At 41.7% G+C, this 16,557-nt stretch overlaps 1 protein-coding gene across 1 annotated transcript in view; it reads left to right on the plus strand.

Moving 5' to 3' along the window:
* Positions 1-16,557, plus strand: part of VPS16 (VPS16 core subunit of CORVET and HOPS complexes) — an 879,114-nt gene that overhangs the window by 235,952 nt on the left and 626,605 nt on the right. The window contains exon 8 of the mRNA XM_075319712.1: positions 3,059-3,114. Within this exon, the coding sequence (XP_075175827.1) occupies positions 3,059-3,114 (56 nt within the window). The remainder of the gene's footprint in view (positions 1-3,058; positions 3,115-16,557) is intronic.

A 16,557-nucleotide genomic window follows, 5' to 3' on the forward strand; every position in this document is an offset into this window, starting at 1 on the left:
GTGTGATGGGGGCTGAAGATTTATTGTGAGGTTCAGCAGCTGCTTAAGTGTCTAGGTCCTGTTGCAGCTGAAGTGTGAACTAATAAGGTTCTGCAGCAGCTGAGACGTGAATTATGAGGTTTTGCAGCAGCTAAGTCTAGTCTTGTGATATTCTGCAGCAGCTGATGTGTATTATGAGGTTTTTACTGTATGAGTTATACATGTAGATATATTCACACACACACACACACACACACACACACACACACACACACTCACACTCATATTTACACTCTTGAGGTTCTGCAGTAGCTGAAACATGTATTACAAGGTTCTGCAGCAGCTGAGGTGTGAATTATGAGATTTTGCAGCAGCTGAAGTGTATTATGAGGTTCTGCAGTGACTGATGCATGTCATATTAGGTTATTTATATAGTGTGTGTGTGTGTGTGTATATATATATACACACACACACACACACACACACACACACACACACTACTATAGGCTTTTCACTTCACAGTATTCACACACTACTATAGGCTTTTCACTTCACAGTATTCAAATTGTCTCTCCAGGAAAGGAGACAAACTAGCGCAGCGCCACCTATTGGAAGTAGCGATCCTTCACAGTAGTCATATGTGAGGGGTAATTTCTTTAAGGTCAAAATTGGCTCTGTCACTAAGAGGTTAGTGTGTTCAATACTTTCCCTGTGTCATTTTTTTGTTATTACACATCCCTTAATTTATAGACATCTGTGGTTTGATTTCTTTATCTATGCTGATTGGATGGATTGTTACTGACATCTGGTGAGACATTCATGTCAATAGCACCTTTAAAATTATATTTACTTAGAATAATGACTTGTTCAGTACTTATTTCACTCGCTGTATGTGCAATCTTCTCATTTTGGCCATTGTTCAACAAACTTTCATCCAATTTGCAAGTAGTGCGAGGGCGGTTCCAATCCTGGTAAATTGAGATGAAGAGGTGATGAAAGGAATAAATGCCGTGCATAAAGACAATCCAGGTATAACCAGAGAGTGATTTATTGAAAAGGTGTTTTCAGAGATTCCATCTCCTTTACCAGACAAAATCACGTGTGTTCTGATTTTGTTCGATGAAGGAGATGGAATCTTTGAAAACACCTTCACAATAAATCACTCTCTGGTTATATACCTGGATTGTCTTTATGTATGGCAGCACGGAATTTAACCCTTTCTTTGCTTCTTCATCTCGGACTACACATTAGGCTGTGGTAGCAGCGCTTTCCTGCTGTAACAGCTGTTTGACTCTTACAACCCCTCAAAGTGAGCAGTACCTGTATTCCCCTTCTTGTCCCCCCTTGGATAGACCCTAATTAGTTTCTTGGCTGTAAATCCAGACCAACTTCTCTGCTAAAGTCTTTTGTTTATACTGTGGAGATCTAAATTGGCACATGCACGGTACCCCTGAATTATGCACAACAGTTTCACTTACAAAATGATGGTGCCTTTGATTAAAAACAAGTGGAAGGTTTTGGGCTAGACTTTCAGTGGAGACCTGCATCTCTTACCAGGAATCCTACAGTCCTTGTAGCACTTTTGCATATTAGATGTACAGTATGTTTCATTCCTTTGCACTGCTAAGTCAGACTTGTACATGTGGTTTTGTATCCTAGCCAGCAGTGCTGTTAAAGGGAACTGGTCACCACTTTTTTGGCGTATAAGCTGCGGCCACCACCACCGGGCTCTTTTATATGCAATATTCTAACATGCTGTATATAAGAGCCCAGGCTGCTGTGAGAACATAAAAAACACTTTATAATACTTACCTAATGGTCGCGCGGTGGACCTAATGGACGTCTCAGTTGTCAGGCGCCAGCGCCACCTCTTTTGGACATCTTTGTGCTCCTTCTTTAGCCGCGGTGCATGACGGGTCCGACGTCATCCACACTCGTCGGCATTCAGGTCCTGAGCAGGCGCACTTTGATCTGCCCTGAACAGGGCAGATCACAGTATTGTAGTGCGCCTGCGCAGGATCGACGAGTGTGTATGACGTAGACGCATTATGCACACAGGCTTCAGACGAAGGACGAAGATGGCCGAAAGAGGCTGCACCGGAGAACAGAGACGCCCATTAGGCCCACCGCGTGACTGTTAGGTAAGTATTATAAAGTGTTTTTATGTTCTCACAGCGGCTGGGCTCTTATATACATAAGCAAGTAAGATTGACCTAAGGTCAATCATCCTTGCTTATGTAGTCTTTTACTAGGCATTGCTCCCACTAGCCAGTTTCCTACTCCACACTGATGAGGGGCAAATACCCCGAAACAGCTGTCTGTGGATGGATACCATGTTTTGGCATAGGCGGTTTCCTTGACTAGAGACTGCCCTTCCCGTGGTTGTTCCTTCCGGTGAAAGACCTGGCTAGTTTCCTGCCAGTGTTGAGACATGTGATGGTGTTTCCGCGGCAGTCCTGTTTTGGGCTCTTTATATACAGTATGTTAGAATGCTGTATAGAAGAGCCTGGTGGTGGTGGCCGCAACTTATATGGTAAAAGAAATGGTGACCGGATCCCTTTAAGCGCCTAAAAAGTTATGTCCACAGGGACATCTCCGCTGCAGAATTCATTCATATATTTCTTTCTGCAGGGCCTGTTAATATACTCACCAGATTTTGTTTGCAATGTATGAGTACAATTTTCAAAAATGAATAAAATCCATAGATTAACGGAAAAAAAAAAAATCTGATGTATACTAAAGGTTTTACCATATTCCCTTTTAAAGCAATATGCCACTTCCTCTTGTTATTGCTGCTTTTCTCACACACTATCCAGCACTTCTGTCCATACAATGGATGCTTGTGGATGAGCAGGTGACCAGACCAAGCCGTCAGCCTCCTCAAACGGAAAAGGTACTTTCCCGTGTGAGGTGTTTTCCAATTGGAGGAGGCTAATGGCTTGGTCTGGTCATGTGCTCCTCCACCCGCAGCCATTGTATAGACAGGAGTGCTGGTCAATCTCTTTAACATTTTAACCTTGATAATGCCAGATATGCAAGAAAGAAAAGACCCAATTCAGTATTGTTGTTTTGTTTTTAGGAAAAACTTTGTGACCTAACGTCAGACATAAAACAATCACCAAAACAAATGTCCTGGTAAATATATTTCTACCTTTTTTTTTTTTCTCTCAAGTGGTATTCTGAAATAAGTTAAATTGGTTCTCTCAAAATGTTTTTTTTTTCTTCTCAGTATAGAGCATTTTTGTAATAAGCAAAACAGGAGAGTCCAGCTCAAAGGAACAGGTGCTTTTTTATTTCTTGAGAATTTAAAGTAAATGGGACATCAACATTTTCACAAGGAAGCCACTATAATGGCGTATGCATCAACGTGTTTCTGGAGTTTCCACCCTTAATCATGATGCTACTACAAATCAAGGTTTGCCTTAAAAAGCAGCCCAGTTCCAGTGAAACAACAGTGAACGGATTAAAGGGAACCAATCACCAGGATTTTCATATATAACCTAAAGCTAGTGCTATACTGGCACTATCAGGCTGATTCTCTACATACCTTTAGTGGTCAGCTCGGATGTTTAGGTTTTGAAATCCAAGAAAGTAAAGTTTATAAAATCATCAACTTCTTGAGTGACAGCAGCTGAGGATCAGAGAATATTTGGGGGGTATTCATAGTTATCCCCTCCTCCTGTTACAATTAGCATAAGTATTACACAATCGAACTAGCAAGACCTGTGGCTAGGTCATACCCATGTGGCAAGAAGGGGTGGGGCCTCAGCCAACAAAGCTGATACGCAACATTTTTCTGTTGGCTGAGGCCCTGCCCCTTCTGGTCACATGGATATAACCTCACCTCAGGTTCTGCTAGGTCGGTTGTATAATACTTATGCTAATTCTAACAAGGTGAGGGGATAACTATGAATATTCCTCCCAGATATTATCTGATCTTTAGCTGCTGTCACTCAAGAAGTTGATGATTTTATAAACTTTACTTTCTTAGATTTCAAAACCTAAACATCCGAGCTGACCACTAAAGGTATGTATAGAATCAGCCTGATAGTGCCAGTATAGCACTGGATTTAGGTTACTTATAAAAATCCTGGTGATTGGTTTCCTTTAAATAGACATTTAAGTGAGCACTTTCAACAAATTGTTCACACAGCAAAAAAAAAGTGAAATCACAATAAAAACATACAAAATCTGAATAAAAACAAGTTAAATTTAAAAAAGGACATAATGGATCAAATATACTGATAGTACAATGTCATATAAATCAGAAAAAAATATTTTGAAATTGAATACTATACTTTATTGTATTTTATGAATAAAAATTATTATACTATATCAACATATGACATTTTTATAATATGATTTTATATTTAACTTTATTCAATAAATGTGTAAATAAAGACAAAATACATTTTGTTTAAGAATTTCAAAATGACTAGAATAATACATGGGTGTATATAAATATATTAGCTCATGAGGATATTTAACTAAGGCTGATTCCATGATTAACAATATTTAGCTTTAAATTAAAGTTACAGTACAACAGGTGATTACTGAAATACAAGGACGATTAATATGATTTATACTTATATATACATGTATTGGAAGTAAATACAAATACAATTAAATTAATGGAAGTTCAATTGCTATGCCCTCAGGCATTTTCCAATATTTGTTTAAGATAAGGAGTGCAGTGAACACTACTCTAATCTCAATATGCATCCCACTGAGAGCCTTCAGTAGAGACACAAATCACATAGCCCAGTGAGAAGGGGAGAGAATACATCAGACAAGAAGGATGACAGAAGAAGGTGCTCAAATTTGCTAACTTCCCTACAATTTTAGAAATTGGAATAAATAAACGTCCATATGGATAATTTATATGAATATCGGGCAAACTCCTGTGCATAGGAATAAATTACACTGAGATAATGACTAGGGATGATCGAATACCTCAAATATTCGGCTTCACGAATATTTTCCGAATACCTCACGGCTATTTGACTATTTGATGCACAATGTAAGTTTATGGGAAGCCCGAATAGTACCGAATAGTTATTCGGGTTTCCCATAGACTTACATTGTGCATCGAATATTCGCGAATAGTTCAATAGCGGCGATGTATTCGGAAAATATTTGCGAAGCCGAATATTCGAAGTATTCGATCATCCCTAATAATGACCACTAAAATGAATATAGTTAAAAATAAATGTATGTGTAGTGAGTAATTGAACTGAGAGGAATGGGTTAATAGACTAATAATGCAGCATGATATCCTTCCTAAGATTTAACCCTTTTGGTATTTGTGTGTTAAAATTAAAAATCCACCATGGCTCTCTATGCCGCAGCATTTGATTCATGTAATTTCTCCTTGTATATTTTTTATTTTTTTTTCTATTGCATATGTTTTTTAAAATAAAGTATTTCCTTTATGACAGTTAATAAAGTCTTTTGATGCTTGACACATGCTTTTTATATTGCCTGCATTTTTAATGTCATATACAGTGCCTTGCGAAAGTTTTCGGGTCCCTTGACTTTTTCAACCTTTTCCCACATTTCAGGCTTCAAACATAAAGATAAAAATGTTAATGTTATGGTGAAGAATCAACAACAAGTGGGACACAATTGTGAAGTTGAACGAAATTTATTGCTTATTTTAAACTTTTTTAAAAAAATAAATAACTGAAAATTGGGGCATGCAATATTATTCACCCTTTTTTACTTTCAGAGCAGCAAACTCACTCCAGAAGTTCATTTGAGGATCTGTGAACAATCCAATGTTGTCCTAAATGAGTGATGATGATAAAAATAATCCACCTGTGTGTAATCAAGTCTCCGTATAAATGCACCTGCTCTGTGATAGACTCAGTGTTCTGTTTAAGGGTACTTTCACACTTGCGTTGTTTTCCTTCCGTTACAATCCGCCCTTTTGGAAAACAGCGGAATCCGTTAACGGATTCCGCTGTTTCCCATAGACTTGTATGGATGACGGATTGTGCAAAAAGGACCTGCGTTGCTTCCGCTGGGCGACGCTCCATTGCTTCCGCCCAGCTGGAGGAACGCAACATGTAACGTTGTTTTGAGCAGCAGAATCCTCAGGATTTCACTGCGCATGCTCTTTTTTTTTTTTTTTTTTTAATCACAAACTTTATTTTGTCTCGCGGTGGCCGAACGTTCAGCTGAGCGCCCGGCCGCCGGCAAGTGACAGTACTCAACTGAGCGCCCGCCCGCCGGCATGCCCGGCCGCAGGCAAGTTACAGCGCTCAGCTGCTGGCTATTGAGAGCGATCAGCTGATCATTCACAATAGTCTGCTGCCGGTAAAACTTAAAGAAGGAGAAAAAAAAAAGCTTTCCGTTGTTTTGTACGATCCGTAGCATCCGTTGTGCCACTATATGCAACACTTCCGTTGCATCCGTCACACAACGCAATGCTACGGAAGCCGTCCAACGCAAGTGTGAAACTAGCCTAAAACGCAGATAGCATCATGAAGACCAAGAAACACAACAGACAGGTCCGTGATCTAAATCTACCAAGACTCGGCCGTCCATCCAAACTTTTATCACAAACAAGGAGAAGACTGATCAGAGATGCAGCCAAGAGGTCCATGATCACTCTGGATGAACTGCAGAGATCTACAGTTGAGGTGGGAGAGTCTGACAGTAGGACAACAATCGTACACTGCACAAATTTGGCTTTTATGGAAGAGTGGCAAGGAGAAAGCCATTTCTCAAAGATATCCATAAAAAGTGTTGTTTAAAGTTTGCCACAAGCTACCTGGGAAACACACCAAACATGCGGAAGAAGGTGCTCTGGTCAGGTAAAACCAAAATCGAACTATTTGGGCACAATACCAAGTGATATTTTTGGCGTAAAAGCAACACAGCTCATCACCCTGAACACACCTTCCCCTCTGTCAAACATGGTGGTGGCAGCATCATGGTTTGGGCCTGCTTTTCTTCAGCAGGAACAGGGAAGATTGTTAAAATTGATGCGAAGATGGATGGAGCCAAATACAGGACCATTCTTGAAGAAAACCTGTTGGAGTCTGTAAAAGACCTGAAACTGGGACGGAGATTTGTCTTCCAACAAGACAATGATCCCAAACATAAAGCAAAATCTACAATGGAATGGTTCACAAATAAACATATCCAGGTGTTAGAATGGCCAAGATAAAGTCCAGACCTGAATCCAATTGAGAATCTATGGAAAGAGCTGAAAACTGCTGTTCACAAACGCTCTCCATCCAACCTCACTTAGCTCTAGTTATTTGCAAAGGAAGAATGGGCAAGAATGTCAGTCTCCCGATGTGCAAAACTGATGGAGACATACCCCAAACAACTTGCAGCTATAATCGCAGAAAAAGGTGGCGCTACAAAGTTTTAACTTAAAGGGGACGAATAATATTGCGCGCCCCATTTTTCAGTTTTTCATTTTTTAATAAAGTTTAAAATAAGCAATAAATTTCATTCAACTTCACAATTATGTCCCATTTGTTGTTGATTCTTCACCATAACATTAAAAATTTTTGGTTGGTTGATTTTTCTTTACATATGGACACATTTTACAAGATTTAGATCCACACTTGAAAAATTCCTATGTAATAATATTAATTTTTATTCATATACCGTATTTTTCGCTTTATAAGACGCACCTGATTATAAGATGCACCCCCAAATTTGGTGAAGGAAAAGAGATTTTTTTTTTAATGTTAAATGGAGTGCATCTTATAATGCCAGTGTCCGTCTAACAAATCATATAGGGTGTATGTCCCTCATAGCCCCCCCATCCTAGAATTAGCCCCCTTAATCTGGATATGGCCCTCTTATATTGAATGTAGCCCCCTTGTGCTGGCACGTCCCCCAGTGATGCCACATGTCCCCCATTGATTGCACATGTCCCCTATTGCTGGCACATGTCCTCTATGGATGACACAGGTCTCCTATAGATGGCACACATCTCCTACAGCTGGCACAGGTCTCCTATGGATGGCACACGTCTCTCTGTGCTGCCCATGGCCCCCTTTGGATGGCACACGTCCCCCTGTGCTGCCCATGACCTCTATGCATGGCACACGTCCCCCTGTGTTTGATATGGCCCCCTAAGGATGGCAAACGTCCACTTGTGTTTGATATGGCTGCCTATGGATGGCACACGTCTCCCTGTGCTGCCCATGGCCCCCTATGGATGGCACACGTCCCCCTGTGTTTGCTATGGCGCCCTATAGATGGCACACGTCCCCCTGTGTTTGATATGGCCCCCTATGGATGGCACACATCCCCTTGTGCTGCCCATGGTCCCCTATAGATGGCACACATCCCCTTGTGTTTGATATGGCCCCAATGCTGCTGCCAAAAGTAAAATAAAAAACACTTTACTCATCTTCTCCAGCGCTGTCCTCCCTCGTGTCTCCCTCCGTGCTGCTGAGCTCCTGCACTTCCTGGTTCTCGGTGCCGGTCATGTGACCGGCACAGCAGAGTGACATCATCTCTGTGTGCCTGATCACAGTGGCAGCAGGTAGACCGGGGAGACATGCTGGAGGAGGTAAGTAAAGAGTTTTTTATTTTACTATGGGCAGCAGCATGGGGGCCATATCTAACATGGGGGGGGGCATGTGCCATCAAAGAGGGGCGCAGGTACATATAATAAGCGCCTCTTCCCCAGCCCATCACCGCGGTGCGGTTTCGGCACCACGGAGATGGACAGCGACAGTGCTTATTATATGAACGGGATCAGAAGATCTCCCGTTGCCTCCTACAGCCTTCACAAGCCTCCGCCAGCCTGCCTCTACCTCCAGCACCGCTCCAGAGCTGCCCCCACCTCCCCTGGGCCCAGCAGTATATAATCCATTTATTCGGATTATAAGATGCACCCTCTAGTTTCCCCCAAAATTTTTGTGAACAAAAGTGCGTCTTATAAAGCGAAAAATACGGTAATACAATAAAATATAGTATTCCATTTCAAAAGATTTTTTTCTATGGCTGATTTATGTGACATTATACTATCAGTATATTTGATCCATCATGTCCTTTTTGAAATTGAACTTGCTTTTTATTCAGATATTGTATGTTTTTATTGTGATTCCACGTTTTCACTTCTTTTTTGCTGTGTGAACAATTTGTTGAAAGTGCTCACTTAAATGTCTACCCTGTTTCCCCCGAAAATAAGACACGGTCTTATATATATATATATATATATATATATATATATATATATATATATATATATATATATATATATATATATATATATATATATATATATATTTTTTTTTTTTACCTGAAAAAAAGCATTAGGTCTTATTTTTAGTGGGATACCTTATTCTTGAGGAGACATGGTTGGGGGGTAAGTTTACCCCCCACAAAAAACAGACCCCCCCCCCCTTCCCAGGATCGTCATACTTACCAGCCCCGGGGGTCTGTATGGCTCCCAAATCCTCCTGTGATCTCCCAGCAGGTGTGCTGCATGCCTCCTCTGCGTCTGGCTGACACTTGAATAGATGACATCACACACAGACACATCAGATTCTACAGATTTCTCCCTGTGATCTCCCAGCAGCTGTGCTCCCCTGCTTCTGGCTAACACTCATATCAGAACACATCAGACAGCATACACACACACACACACACACCTTTCACATCATTCCTCCCTGTGCTTTCCGGTGGGTGCTCCCAGCAGCTGTGCTGCACGCCGTCCACCTCTGCCTTCTGCCGACGCTCACAGATCCGATCGCATAGACTCTCACACACACATACACACTCACATATCAGACTGCATACCCCCACACATCCGATCGCATATACTCACACACGCTCACAACATCTGGAGATATCACATGCTTCTGGTCATGTGATCCTCCGGCAGGTCCTGGAAGGTCACTACACTGCACAGTATCGCTGCCGAGAGGCAAGCAATATCGCTGGATTTGGTGAGTGTGTGGATGCTGTGGAGACACGAGGTCAGTGGGTGCTCTCGTCCGCTGGTCCAGCCGCCTTTACAAAGACAGCATGGCCCAGGGCTCATCCCAACTGAACGCCGGCCTCCTTAATCATGGGCGAAACACTACTCAGACAACACAGGGTGAAGGAGTCACAATATTAAGACCTTAATGGATCCCCAAACAATTAACGGCACATAACACATAACCAGCAAAACACACAAATGTAACAGGCAACAGAGTCTCACCCTTCCGCTGGCTCACCAGGGATTTAGAATGTCCGTGCTTCAGAGCTTCCAGGGCTACTTACTCCAATCCAGCAGCACCTCGCTTTTGGCGGGCACCCACCGAGAATGGAATAACGCCAGATTTAGGAAGCTGGCAGAGGTCCGCAAAGTGTGTAGCCAGGTGACCGGATTGTCCCAACCTGGGTTTCCTCCTTAAGTAGTCTCTGGTATGATGATATCATCCTCTCAGCCGGAGTCGAAATCCCTAGACTGTGGATATGGTCTCCAATCGGAATCGAAGTCCCTAGATTGAAGCCATGTAGCCAAGTGATCCTGTAGTCGAAGCCAAAGTCCCTAGACCGAGTCCACAAGGCATCCTGGTTCTGATCCCCTAGCCAGCTCCTAAGAGCTTAGACTGGATCATGCACATCCATCAACCACTGGTGACTTAAAGAAGTCCCTTTTTATAGCCATAGCCTTCCCTTTGGATATACTGTGCCCTTATCAGATTGGTTGTACAAGATTGCTTCTCTTATTGGATGAATTTCAAGCTGCATGGATAATCATTTAAATGATGTGGATCTATATATGATTTATTTTCCTGAGGAAGGAGACGGAGATGTCTCTGAAACGCGTAGAATTATGAAATAAAGGAAATCTTTTTCATCTACAACATCAGTGGTTTTTAGCGCGGCATTTAAACCGGTTTTCTCTTTACCTGACCTATATTTTAGCTTCCTAAATCTGGCGTTATTCCATTCTCGGTGGGTGCACGCCAAAAGCGGGGTGCTGCTGGATTGGAGTAAGTAGCCCTGGAAGCTCTGAAGCACGGACATTCTAAATCCCTGGTGAGCCAGCGGAAGGGTGAGACTCTGTTGCCTGTTACATTTGTGTGTTTTGCTGGTTATGTGTTATGTGCCGTTAATTGTTTGGGGATCCAATAAAGTCTTAATATTGTGACTCCCTCACCCTGTGTTGTCTGAGCAGTGTTCCGCCCATGGTTAAGGAGGCCGGCGTTCAGTTGGGATGAGCCCTGGGCCATGCTGTCTTTCTAAAGGTGGCTGGACCAGCGGACGAGAGCACCACTGACTTCGTGTCTCCACAATTGGTGGCAGCAGTGGAATCCATGGTTGAGGGACCTCCTGGGATCGGTGGGCCTCCAGCTGGGTCGGTTGGCTGTAAATTCATCAGCCAATCGCTTTCTTGCTCTGGGGTATCGGACTTCCATTCAGTTACCCATTCTCGAATTTCCGGGTCCATCTTCTCCAGCAGTTGTTCAAGCACCATCACATCCCGGAGGGCAGCCCGACCATCGAGCCAGCGGTTACAGTGTCATCGGAGTTGACTGCCAAATTCGACATACGAGACACCCTGGCGAGACATAGTCCGGAACTTAGCGTGATGTCTCTCGGGGGTTATGGTAAAAAGGGCCAACAAAGTGTCTTTAATAATTCCATAGTCCAGGCAGTCCTGAGGTCCAAGTGATCGGACAGTCTCCTGGGCCCGGACAGGCAAGCTTGTCCACAGGTATTTGGACCACTCAGCTGTGGGCACCTGGTGCATACGCATTAGCACCTCAAATTTTTTCAAGTGTTCATCTATCTCATTGCTGGAATCATTAAACACTGGCACGTCCCTGTAACAAAGATGACTTCCTTGGTAGTGGTCTATCCTGGAGGTTTGTGCTGGTGGTAAGGAAATTGGAACTCCCAACACGAATTGCAGAACTCCAGCCCTCTCTTCCCTTGAAGCTTCAGGCCCCAATGCAGCCAACAATGCTTTGGCTCTGTCCATTTGGGACCAAGTTGTTTCCCGATTCTCACTAGATCCATGATGCGGCACATAGTTTAAATCCTCTGGGTCAATATCGGCGGGATCCTCATCGTCCTCTGCATCATTCTGGGCATCCCAACGGACTAATTTCCGGATCAAGTCCGACCGAGTGTCAGCGTTCCTGTAGTCAATCTTTCGCCTCTGGCACAGATCCTGTAGCATCCATTTACTGTTGCGGTCGTAACTCCTCTCTTGTCCTTGTCGCATGGCTGAGCTGGTGGGGTTGGACATGGCAGCGTCCGAAACCTGAATGCCTCCCCTATGGCCTGCTAGGTATGCTTATTTGCCTCCCTGGTTGTTGAGCCCTGGACGGTGTACACAAACACCAGTCCTCTGCAGCTCCCCTGGATAAATCAGGCTGAGTAGTGTCCCACTGCTGCCACCAATTGTGGAGACACTAGGTCAGTGGGTGCTCTCGTCCGCTGGTCTGTCCTTCAGTGGCCAAAACAATTACATGAGTCAACAAGAGTCTTGTAGAAACAATGAGGGATTATTCCCCATCTATAAACAAACTATCTTCATGTCTGGCTGAATTTTAAGAAATTTAACCGTTGCTAAGCATTGACAGAGTCCAGGTCATCACAGATGCGATCTGATGTGTGTGTGTGTGTGTGTTAACGGATGTGTGTGATGTGTGTGTTCCGCCGCAGGACCTTGATGCGCTCACCTGCTCCGGCATCTGGTGAGTATGATCGGGGGGGGGGTCTTCTCTCTTCTTTATTTTGGGGGTGTCTGCTGTCTATAATGAAGTGTCCTGCAGTGTCTTTAACTTTTTTATCGCTGCATGACACTTCGTTATTGACCACGGCTAGGTCTTATTTTCAGGGGATGTCTTATATTTAAGCATCCCTGAAAACTCCTGCTAGGTTGTATTTTCAGGAAGATCTTATTTTCGGGGAAACACGGTATTTAATCAGTTCACTGGCATTTCACCTGAACTGGGTTGCTTTTTAAGACAAATCTTGATTTGTTACTACATCATGATTAAGGGTGGAAACACCAGAAACGCGTTGTTGCATTTGCCATTATAGCGGTTTCTTTGTAAAAGTTTTGATGTCCTGTGTACTTGAAATTCTCAAGAAATAAAGAAGAATCTGGTAATTTGAGCTGCACTCTCCTGTTTTGCATGTTCGATTGTCTAGCCATGGCGGACCTTTGTCTGGGCTCTGAACAGAGAGTGGATGCAGAAATGGTGAGCTGCATTTGCTGCTGCTGTTACACACAAATTTTTGTAATAAATATACTGTTGCATTACATATTTGATTAAAAAGGCAATGGAAGTATGTTATCCACTAATAAACTTAATATTTGCTTTGAAAGGTGCTCTAGACTAAGTAATTCACTTGAAGGAGCCAGGATCATTCTGGAGATGTTCCTGTTTTCTCTTTTCTCACATACACCACTCTCAATGAGCACAGCACTGATGATTTTATTAGTTTGGGGGATCTTTTGACTGATGAATTAGATTTAAAAATTCCACACAAAATATCATCCATCCCCACAAAGAATAATCCCAGCCAATCATTGTTAAAAGATGAGCCCTAAGCCAAGTGTAATTAACTGCAAACTATAACAAATACTAATAATATGTACTGTATATTTTATGAAACCACTATATGCTTAGCAGAGACATTAACTAGAATGTAAAGAAAACAGTCATTGTTTTTTGCTTAACTTAAGATTAACTTCTTCCTTAACATGTTTCTATGGCTTTGTTCACATAAACAGTGCGTTGGTTATTTCCTTTGCTTTACTGACCATCTTGAGCAGAAGAAATAAAACTTATAGTTCTGGATCTCTGGCATAAAGGATACTAGTGTATGCAGTGGGCTCCATGCTGAATCTTTGTATCTGTTCAGTTTCCCCCAAAAAACCTAAACCCCCAAAAAACATAGAAAGAATTGTGCTTTTGTAACCATTTCACCACACTTAACATGTTATTCCTGTTTTTATTATATGTTAAACAGAATGGCGACATTCAAAACTACAAATACCCCCCCCCCCCAAAAAAAACAAGCCCTCTTATGACTGTTTACTGAAAATAAGTTATAAGTAGGAGAAGAAAAAAAATGACTCAACAGCAGATAATCACTTGGTCTTTAAGGGGTTAAAAAACAAATTGTGTATTAAAACATTATCAATTGCTGATTGGTTGAGATGGTGTGAATCGATTCACAGGACCTGGTACTGCAGCCATATCCGTAATCTGTGCCAGACAACTCGTTTTCTACTTGCCAAAATCTGCTGTATTTTTTTTTTTGTATTTTATTAGATGACATTGTCACATGTTAAGAGTAGTTGGTATGAAAGGCAGTACACAGGCTTTGTCCAGAAGCCACAGATTACTGATGTGGCTGCTGAAGAGAATCCTGTGATTCAGTTTGCACAAACAGTAGTGTTTTATCCTGAAGGCACAAAATTCCTTGGATTTCAAGTGGTAAATTATGTCTTAAGGGTACTTCTCACATAACGAGATCGCTGGCGAGATTGCTGCTAAGTCACAGGTTTTGTGACGTACCAGTGACCTCATCAGCGATCTGTGTGTGTGTGTGACACTAAGCAGCGACCTGGCCCCTGCTGTGAAATCGCTGATCGTTACTGACTTTTCTGGTTCATTTTTTGGTCGTCGGGCTCCTGTAGGGCAGGACGCATCGCTGTGTTTGACGCTGTTTGACAGGATCCCAAACACCGCCGAGATCGTTATACAGGTCGCTACTGCGACCTTTATCGTTGCTGCATCGTTGGTAAGGTCTGACTGTGTGACATCTCACCAGCGACCTCCCAGCGACTTACCAGCGATCCTGACCAGGTCATATCGTGGTCGGAATTGCTGGTACGTCAATTAGTTTGATGATACCCTTAGTGCTCTGTGTATCCAGCTCGTAATTTATACCTATGTGCCATATCAAATCCAACTACAACAAACTCCTCCTATGGTCTGCTCATAATTTCTTTGTTAATTTGTTCTATCTGACCCTGTTTCTTGATAACTTTTCCTTCAGCATTTCAACAAATAAGAATATAATGGACTGAGGTCTCTGGGGCATTAAGTAGTATGTACTTGTTATTGTAGTAATTATTTAACCATTGTTTTATTTATTTACATTTAATTCATATCCATAGTTGTATTTTGGCATTAAAAAAATCCTTGAATAGAAACACAGTACAAAACTTGTAAATATTTAGAAATAATCTTTTATATATTTAGACAAAAAAAACCCTTTTATATATAGTGTTTTAAGACAAAAACTTTGAGGGCATACAGGAGAGTCCATCAATGCATTCATTTTTCCCACAGACATGGATAATACAATGCTGCTGCTAATTGTATCTTTCATTATTGCACACTGTCCTGGATATCCATAATATTGCATTATATATAGACAACCGCATAACGAAGCTTATGGCCAGGATCATATTCCATGGAAAAAAGTGCCCTGTGGGCTTACAGATTGGCTGCATCAATAATTTGCAAAATTGCTGCTACAAAACAAAAAAACTAAGCCATATTTAAAGTATACATGAAGTCCATGCAATACATGTAAACGGTGAACACTTCATTCATTGCTGCAGAATACACATGGAGTAACCGCTAGAGCTGGTAAGACAAAGCCTCCAGTCCCTTGAAAAAGGGGGCATCACCCCTGAAACATCGCTCAGATGTGGAGGATTTGATTCAGCATCCTTATGGCAAACCTTCCCATGGATGATCTGCGGAGCTTTTTTTACCATCTGCTTGGTCCAAGAGTGTTCAGACACGGGACTTTAGGAGGCTTTGTCTTACCAGCACTAGTGGTAACTCCATGTGTGTCCACTGAAATTAATGAACTAGTCACCATTTATATGTGAAGAGGACTTTATGTATACTTTCAATACGGCTCGGGCTTTATTTTTGTAGCAGCAATTTTGTATATTTTTGATGCAGCCAATCTTTAAGCCTACAGGCCACTTTATCCATGGGATGTGATCCGCACTATTAGCTTTAACCCTTTCCCGACCAAAAACGTAGCTATATGTCTTATTTTTTGGGTACTTAGCAACAGAGGACATACCGGTACATCCTGGTGATTGCAGATCACAGGTCGCTGTGCACCCGCAATCACGCAAGGGAACTCGACTTACACTGTTATCACCAGGGCTGTGGAGTCGGTAAGCCAAACCTTCGACTCCGACTCCTCAATTTCCCTTGCACCGACTCCGACTCCACGACTCCGACTCCCACATATATTGCTTATAGTTAAGTGAAAAATGTATTGTAGTACAATGTGAACATCAGACATTTAATCATTTTTATAATACAATAATCAAGATATTTAGATAGAACATAAAACATATTTATTGGAATACAACTTTAGAACACAAAACTGTAATTGTAAATATGTTATACAATATATATATATATATATATATATATATATATATATATATATATATATATATATATATATATATATATATATATATATATATATATAATTTTTTTTACACATTGTATTACATATTTACAATTTATTACAGTTTTTGTGTTCTAAAGTTGTATTCCAGTAAATATATTTTATGTTCTATCTAAATATCTTGATTAT

This window comes from Anomaloglossus baeobatrachus, chromosome 7, assembly GCF_048569485.1.
Source record: "Anomaloglossus baeobatrachus isolate aAnoBae1 chromosome 7, aAnoBae1.hap1, whole genome shotgun sequence".
Taxonomy (NCBI): Eukaryota; Metazoa; Chordata; class Amphibia; order Anura; family Aromobatidae; genus Anomaloglossus; species Anomaloglossus baeobatrachus.